Source organism: Halichoeres trimaculatus, unplaced genomic scaffold, assembly GCF_033239565.1.
Source record: "Halichoeres trimaculatus isolate MK-OKI-2021-1 unplaced genomic scaffold, fHalTri1.1 fHalTri1_scaffold_11, whole genome shotgun sequence".
Lineage (NCBI taxonomy): Eukaryota > Metazoa > Chordata > Actinopteri > Labriformes > Labridae > Halichoeres > Halichoeres trimaculatus.
In genome coordinates, this window is record NW_027437189.1 from 21,013,969 (window position 1) to 21,022,404 (window position 8,436).

Genomic DNA, 8,436 nt, shown 5'->3' on the forward strand with positions numbered 1-8,436 from the left:
TAAAACTTGCTACCTGCAATCATCGAGCATCAGAGATACAAAATGATCTCGTGGAAAGTGCATGACAATTTTAACTTCTGTTTGACAACAGTTACTCCAAATGTAGATTTTGCAAATCCTCCTCTATCCTTTTTGGGACACTGGTGTTACTAAACTAATCCAAGCACGCCTGGTGCTCCTGACGTATCCTGTGGGCCAAATTAAAGAGAAGTTCTCTGTCTTCTCTCTGAATTAGCTACCTCAAATACAGTATCTGCCTATAAGTTCTCTAACACGCCAGGGCGGGAACAAAGCAGTCCTTAAGACAAGGCCCACTGACCTCCACCCTTCAACCCTGCAGGCTGACCTGTCCACAGATCATCTGCTCCGTTACCAAACAAAACATGCTCACTGTCAGCAACACGGGGCTCAATGCCTTTACACTTCTGAGAGAAAAATATTCCTGAGATCTTTGTAAGTGTGTTGGACTCCCCACTCCTGCTGCTGCAGATGGTGTAAGTCAGGAAACATTTGGGTCATGTTATTGCTGAGAGCCCACCAAACAGCAAGGCGCAATGACGATGCTTTATTTAGCAGGCACCACACCACCTGGGATTTAACCGTCTTAACTATAAGAAGTTTATGAGAAGTTAATGCCTGCCTCCCTGCTCTGTCCATGTGACTGACACTGAAGTCAAGAGTCCAACCGTACTCAGGGTGGACGAAAAGATCAACCCCCACTCTCTGACTCCAAAACACACTTTTATCTAAAGGGAACAGCTTCAGATCAGAGCGTTTGAATGGTACCCCAATGATAGGTGCACCAACGTTTTGTGTTTCATTTGGAGTGGCTATCCTCTCTCGTATTACTGTTAATGCCCTAAACATCTGACACTTTTAGTTTCTCCATGTGAAGATGTTTCTCATTGGTTCATCCACGTTGATGATATCAATGACGCTCCTGTAGCCCAAGTATGGGAGTGTTTATTTTCTCCTTTTCTTTACATCATTCACTATTGCCCTTATTAGGCTAATTGGATTGACTGGCCAATCAGGAAGAGGCACCTCCTAAGTCATGGGTTTAAGCAGAGGGAATTAAAGAGTGGAAGCAGCTGAACAGAGCTGCTGAATTGATTTGATCCTTGAGAGGGTCCCATCTGATCATCTAATCGAAAAGAGGCCAACCAAGCCAGCAAAGCTCAAGCACCTCCCTCTCAATCCCCTTCCGCCAGGAAATCGCCTTTCAACACGATTAGTGTTGCACCCAGTTCTCTGCAGCTACTCACAGAGAACCGTCAAAATTTCCATCCTTGAGGATCTTGAGTTTGCGGAGGAAGAAAGCATGGGTGCGGGAGCAAGCGCCGAGGACAAAAAGTCCAAGGAGTTGGAAAAACAACTTCAGGAAGATGCTGATAAGGACTCTAAAACAGTCAAGCTATTACTGCTGGGTAAGTGAACTTGAAGAAAGTCTTGTTGCTCCAAATTGGCCACTTTTTTTTCCTACTAGACTGATGCAAAGTGCTGATTGACAGGTTTCGACTTTGAATGCAGTAACTTAAAAAGAACTCTTTAAAATCTGTATGTCTGATTGTACAAGACCTTCTGTGCAGAGTCAGGTCTGCAGGGCTGAGCAGAAGTCTGGTATTCTGCCAACAGGCCAGACAAAACAGTCCAGCCAAAAGATACAGAAACAAAACAGAATGAACTCTCATTTATCCCTTTACAGAAATAGAAACAACTCATTTCTAGTTTCAATATGTCTGTTATGTAACCAACCATGAAGTTAAAAACATTTAATACAACATACTATGTTGGATATTTAACTTCATTCAGTGAACATTGTCTAATCTAGGATTTGATTTATCCGATGCTGCTCTAATGCACCTGTTTGTCTGCAGAGTGAGATGCAAGATTTGGTAGAATCAAAGGATTTACAGTCTGTGCAGGTGATTTATTTCAGGGTAAGACTCTGCATTAGTTTATTGGAAAGACAGGTGACTGTTAAAGCTTGTGCACAGCTGATAGGGACTTACAGAGTAAGAGACAGGCTGCAGAAAGTGAGGGATGGCAAAGAAGAAGCTACAGGTTGGTGATCTGTTTAGACGCTAAAGGATGAAAGGAAAAAGTGATTAAAAATGGTTTTGAGAAAAGAAGATAAAAATTGAAAATTTACATTATTTAAATAAAATATGAAAATTAGAGATGAGCAGAAGTGTAGAGTTATCTCATGCACAACATTATATACACTCAAGCGTCTTATAGGTACATTTTCACAGAGTTTAAAGTTACTTGTTGAGGGGATTAAAATTCATTCTTTGAATTTTGACGAAGGTTGACAAATTATGACAATCTGAGAAAACCCACTGGAAAACTGTGTCCATAACTTTGGCTGTGTCTTTAAACGGACAATGACTTTTCAACTTCAGTGGAAGGACGTTGGTGCTTAAAATATTCGTAGCCTTTGGTCTAAATGAATCACAGCACAGCAGTGAAACGTCAATCCGATTAGCTAACTGGTTTAGTGCAGATCCACTTGGTGAGGACTTCGTTGATCCCTTCACCCTCACATAAAGCAGAAAAAGTGTTTTATTGTTACCAATTATTAAATATATATTCACAGAGACTAATATTACGTTGGCTTTTCGACAGAAACTTTCTGAATATCCAGACTAAAAAAGAAAATTCAAGTAATTTTAAAAAAACAGAAGTAATAACTTGAGAATAGACCTCTGTGTGTTCCCTAGGTAATGCTCAAACGCACACTGCAGTTATTGCATCAGTTATTTCTATAAAAAAGAAGTAATAATAAAATTTAAAAAATTAACGTTTTTTTGTTTTCTGAAGTAGGCTGTCAAAACCTGTCAAAACTGCAACATTTCTCTGTATCAGTCTGTAAATTCACATAGCATGTACTATCATCAGATTGAGGCGGAGGAGTCACTTCAGTTCAGGGGGAACTGAAATGTAAAAGAGTGCCATCTAGTGGACTCATAGACCTTGTGAGAGGTGACACGGCCTCAAAAAACACTGAAGTCTGCAGTTTTTAATTGAGCTCATTGAGATTTTTTAGCTTTTAGGGTGCAGAAGAAAGCCTACGAATTGTTACCTCTAAAAGTACCTTTAAAAACTGAGCAAACAGCTCTGAACCACTCTCAAACTACATTTTCAATGATGGTTCAAAAAGTGGTTTCTCTGCAGTTTATAGAAAATCTCCACAACATCGTAACAAGTGCAGTTTGCATCTGTGATTTTTAAACCTCCAAACTGATACACAAATATACATGTTGGACACAGTCTAAGGAAGACTATTTTGAATATCCCTGTAAACCCAGAAGCAAAGCCAACAGTTACTAGCAGGAGAAAGCATTAAGAGGCATTCCCAATACTGTAACAATACCACCTTAGCAACCTCATTGACAATTAGCAACAGCAAACCTGCTGTCTGTCAGCTAATGATTGCTAGCAGGGGAAATTTAGTGCTTTCTTCCTGAGAGGACTGGATGACGTCTGGTAATGTCTTTAAATGCTCAGCAGTAAGTCTGAGATGGAGCTTAATGCGGCTCTAGTGAGCGCAGGGTGGCCAGCTTGGTCTCCTCTGTGATGGGATAAATGTTCCCTAACCTGAGCTAGCTTACAGGGCGTCAGGCTTTTCTTCAGCTAATAACTGCTACGGTGACATTAGAATCTCAGATATTGCAACAAGGTTTGCACATGTATGTACAAAGTATGTGCCAATCAGAAAAGCTTGGATAAAATTCCCCTTCATTTTTCCCTCCAGACATGAATCCTCTAAAAACTGGAGATGTCTGTAAACTCACTGGAGCTTGGGGTAAATTGTATCAACACACACAGGGGCTTTTTTGGGTGACAAGATGTGACAACAGAACATTGAATATTAATGAAAGATGAACACTAAGAGTGTGGCGAGATGATGTAGAGAACTGTAGTTGTGAAGAGCTGGATAAGTCTCTACAATTGAAGCTGAAGAAGTCAACCCATTAAAATGTTTCCTCTCCACTGCACCAGACATTACTGCATTGCTTGTGCCTTTCAGAGCTGTACCTTGAATTACGTTTCTCATGACTAGAGCTGATGTTTGCTGCAGGTTTAAACTTCAGTGCACATTTTAGTTCACTATTTTTAACGTGTATCGAAATGAAAATCTTGAAAAATTAACTTCTTGGCTCATTAAGAGGTGGGAAAGCAGATGGTCACACCGTTCATGATTTCCATCTTGGGATCTAACAGACTGATAGTTGCTAATGGTTTACCTTCTGTTCCAATTGTTATTTGGTCTTGATTTTTTGCAGGTGGAAGGCAAATTTCTGGAGAACTTTAAAAAACTCAACTAAGTCAGATAATATACACTTTGAGTCAAGCAGAAGAGATAGCGTGTCTTTTCTTTTCATTCTGACCGCTCCTTGAGTTTAATTCATCATCAAAGCACAACTCTTCCTAAAGTGTTTCCCCGCTCAGTGACAGGTCCAGGAGAAATATCAGAGGTGATGTTGTTGCTGACTTTATTCTTCTCTTCCAGGCGCTGGAGAATCAGGAAAAAGCACCATCGTAAAACAAATGAAGTAAGTAATAAAATCACTGACAGAATTAGTCTGTAGCGTCGTTCACACGGCATGTGTGTCAGTGGAAAGCAATCAAAGTGCAGCTCAGTTTCTTTTTTTATTGTAATCTCTTCGGTCAGGCATAGAGCCAGCAGGCCAAAGCTCTGTCTGTTTCACTTACACTGAAGCCTGTTACAAAAGGTCAACAGGGCAAACATCCGCTTAACTTTGATTTGTCAGCACTTGTATTGTGCAGTTAGTCTGGTGTCAAGAGCTGAGCAAGTTCAGAAATGCACCACAAGGGGGCGCTGTGACCCTGGGCTCAGGCAAATAAAGATTATTACTTCTTTAGAAGAGCCTTTTTTTCCCCCACTTAGCAAATGATTGATCAGAAAAGTCCTGTTTAACTACAAATCAACAGACTTTACGCCAAAATAAGGATGACTCATAAAACACTGGCTGAAAGTAGAGAATGATATTGTGCTGTTTAACATTTCCTCCCCTTTCCCACTGCAGGATTCTCCATCAAGGTGGTTACACAAAAGAGGAACAGTTGGAGTTTAGAGCGATCATCTATGGCAACATCCTGCAGTCTGCTCTGGCCATCATCAGAGGCATGGAGATGCTGGGCATTGATTTTGGCGCATCCTCTGGACAGGTCTCATATGACACGAGAAATTAGTTCACCAGACATGCTTTACTTGTGGAGCTGATTTTCCCTGACATTAGATCATGCTGTATATACTCCAAGAACTGCTACCAATGGTTGTTTGCTCTGTGTTTGTGAAACCACAGGAGGATGCACAGAAGCTGCAGAACTTGTCAGACTCCATCGAAGAAGGCACGATGCCTGCTGAGCTGGCTGAAGTCATCAAGAAGCTGTGGAAAGACTCTGGTGTGCAGGCCGGCTTTGAGAGAGCTGCTGAGTACCAGTTGAACGACTCTGCTGGCTAGTAAGTCCACATTTACAACTGGGATTGAAACTGCAACTGAAAAGTCAGCTCGCTCAGTGTTTAATACTGCATCTGATTATTTTTCAGCTACCTCAATGAAATGGACAGAATCTGCAAGCCAGACTACCTCCCCACTGAGCAGGATGTGCTGCGATCTCGAGTCAAAACAACTGGTATCATCGAGGAACAGTTCTCCTGCAAGGAGTTGCACTTCAGGTAGGTCACAGTGATGGAAGTGAACCCTAGCACCAGCAAACAGGCCGGACAGCACACTGATAAACAGACTCTGACTCTGTTTGATGAACAGGATGTTTGATGTGGGCGGCCAGAGGTCAGAGAGGAAGAAGTGGATCCATTGTTTCGAGGGTGTGACCTGCATCATCTTCTGCGGAGCTCTCAGTGCATACGACATGGTGCTGGTAGAGGACGATGAAGTGGTGAGTGACACCTGCACTGTCTGATCCTAAAAACACCAGATGACACATTAATCAACCGTGAACTCACCCTGGTGCTCTGTGACCTTTTTCAGAACCGCATGCACGAGTCCCTCCATCTATTCAACAGTATCTGCAACCACAGATTCTTTGCACTGACCTCCATCGTGCTTTTCCTCAACAAGAAGGATCTGTTTGAGGAGAAGATCAAGAAAGTCCACCTGAGCATCTGCTTCCCAGATTACGATGGTAGGACAAAGTGATACACCTTTTAGCTTTTTGGTTTGGTGAAAACAGAACCACATTGCAAAAACTGAAATCTTATCAAGTGTTTTTGTCTTATTTTCAGTAGAAAATTCCTTTTTAGACTCAATATGAGCCAAATTCACATGACCAATCCAGAAAAATGTCTTGTTTAAAGTTATTTAAGGACAAAAGTGAGGTCTGAATTGCTCGTAACCAGTAAAAAAATCTGCCAATGGAACAAGAAAAAAGTTACTTGTATTAAGACATTGTTCTAGTCTAAAGGAAATTTTCAAGCAAAGTTTTCTTGTTCCATTGGCAGATTTTTTTACTGGTTACAAGCGATTCAAACCTCATTTTTGTACTCTGATAACTTGAAACAAGACATTTTTCTGGATTGATAAGTTGAAAGTGGCTCATATCGAGTATAATAAGACAATTTTACTTAAAAAAAGACAAAAACACTTGATAAGATTTCAGTTTTTTGCAGAGCAGGCAGCAGAGGCCTTTGATATCTCAACAGCAGCCTCAGTATTCTCTCAATTAAATTAGGAGATTAAATTAAATTTACATCATGCCAGCTCATCAGCAGTGATGCATAAACGCACAGTTTAATGTCGTGAAAAATCACTCTTTTTATAATAAAATAATAACAAAATGACATCATCTCTCGTCTTCTCACTCAATTCTTTCAGGCCCAAACACATACGACGACGCCAGCAACTACATCAAGACACAGTTCTTGGAGCTGAACATGAAGAAGGGCGTGAAAGAAATCTACTCCCACTTGACCTGTGCCACAGACACAAAGAACGTCGAGATTGTGTTCAACGCCGTGACAGACATCATCATCAAAGAAAACCTTAAGGATTGCGGTCTTTTCTAAGCAGCTTCAGAGTGAAAAAGAGGTACGCAGGGACCACATGACACACAACTCCAGGGGACTTTGTTGATGCAGGGTAATAGGGTCCAGATGAGGCAGACCCCCTCACAATTTAATTTAGCTATCCTGTGTTGCTAAGAAACGGCTTCTGACCAAAACATGATCTCATACAAAGTCAAAGCACACAGAAATGGAGAAACTCAGGGACTATCAGGGGGTCAGCAGGATGACGAGAAGCTAAATACATTTTTCTGTAGCTGACCTTGATTAGAACCAACATAGCGAAAACATAAAGAATAGGAAAAACATCTCAATTCATGGTGATTTCTTCGTATTAGAGACTGATTTGTTTCCCATTTTTGCAGACCTTCCTTTCCTTTCTTAACCCCTCACATTTTGGCATTAACTGAGAGAGTACTGATGGAGCGCAAAGGATCCTTAGTTTGTTGTGTTCATGCCATCGCGTCCATGCCAAGTCCCAGTCCTTGACTGCTCCAAGCACACCACCGTCTCCAACAGTAGATCTCTGCGACACAGCGACGCCCAGCTGGGTTTCAAACAACCATCAGGTCTCCACGCTGTTGTTGTGGATGTTCAGCTCAAATCGACAAGATTCTTCAGTTTTTTCTAAAGTACAGATTGTTGTTGCTGGTTTGAAGGTTTGAAGAAGAAATAGTTGCTCGAGCAATCTTTGTTGCTTTTGACTGCTGTGTTGTGAGTTATATTTACTATTAAAACCAACCTGTAAATTAAATAAAACCATAAATCTGGGGAAAATAATATTTTGAATAGCAACATTGCAACCTTGCTTACGTTTTTGAGTACGTTAGTCTATGTGGTCTTGATATTTAAACTGTACAAAGTTGCTGAGCAAATATCACAGATATTCCCAGTGCTTGCAGTGCATCCAGATTACAAACCAAATTGTAAATGTATCTAATCTAACTAGTTGTAATGTATTCAACTCACTTAACATTTTAATGTGATGAATATATTTCAGAAGGTCAAACATGGTAGAGAAACTTTGTACATAAGAGTAGATAATTCAATATATTTTGAAAGATAAATCTGTATGGAAATGTACAAGACAGAGGGTATAACTAGAGGGATGTTGCTTTATTATGAAAAGGGAATGAAAACCTACCGACTTTGTCCTTTCTTATGAAATGTAGAGGCATGAAATAAAGATGCATTAACTTCATGTGTCTGTGTGTCTTTTTGCTGCAGAGCTGCACTGTCAATCACTGAATAATGCATTTTAAATTAGAGAAACAGAGCTGTCAACACTGGAGGAGAGCCTCAGGCTGTCACTCTTATGGAGTTATAATGATGTTATGTAAGTCCCTGTTTCTAGTCAGGCGGGAATTGCAGCGTACGGAAGTTCA

The 8,436-nt window shown here is 40.7% G+C and overlaps 1 protein-coding gene across 1 annotated transcript; it reads left to right on the forward strand.

The window, feature by feature from the left end:
- The first annotated feature begins 1,266 nt into the window (after positions 1 to 1,266).
- gnat2 (guanine nucleotide binding protein (G protein), alpha transducing activity polypeptide 2) lies at positions 1,267 to 7,987 on the forward strand. Its single transcript, XM_074682216.1, has 9 exons — positions 1,267 to 1,427; positions 4,517 to 4,559; positions 5,055 to 5,196; positions 5,334 to 5,491; positions 5,579 to 5,707; positions 5,799 to 5,928; positions 6,021 to 6,174; positions 6,864 to 7,076; positions 7,417 to 7,987. The coding sequence occupies exons 1-8, from the start codon at positions 1,322 to 1,324 to the stop codon at positions 7,052 to 7,054; spliced, it is 1,053 nt and encodes a 350-aa protein (XP_074538317.1). The 5' UTR covers positions 1,267 to 1,321; the 3' UTR covers positions 7,055 to 7,076; positions 7,417 to 7,987.
- Positions 7,988 to 8,436: the final 449 nt, after the last annotated feature.

Coding starts and splice junctions, on each gene's coding strand:
- gnat2 (XM_074682216.1), top strand. CDS start 1,322: ATGGGTGCGGGAGCAAGCGCCGAGGACAAAAAGTCCAAGGAGTTGGAA. Junction 1,428..4,516: donor AGTCAAGCTATTACTGCTGG/GTAAGTGAACTT, acceptor CTTCTCTTCCAG/GCGCTGGAGAATCAGGAAAA. Junction 6,175..6,863: donor CTGCTTCCCAGATTACGATG/GTAGGACAAAGT, acceptor CAATTCTTTCAG/GCCCAAACACATACGACGAC.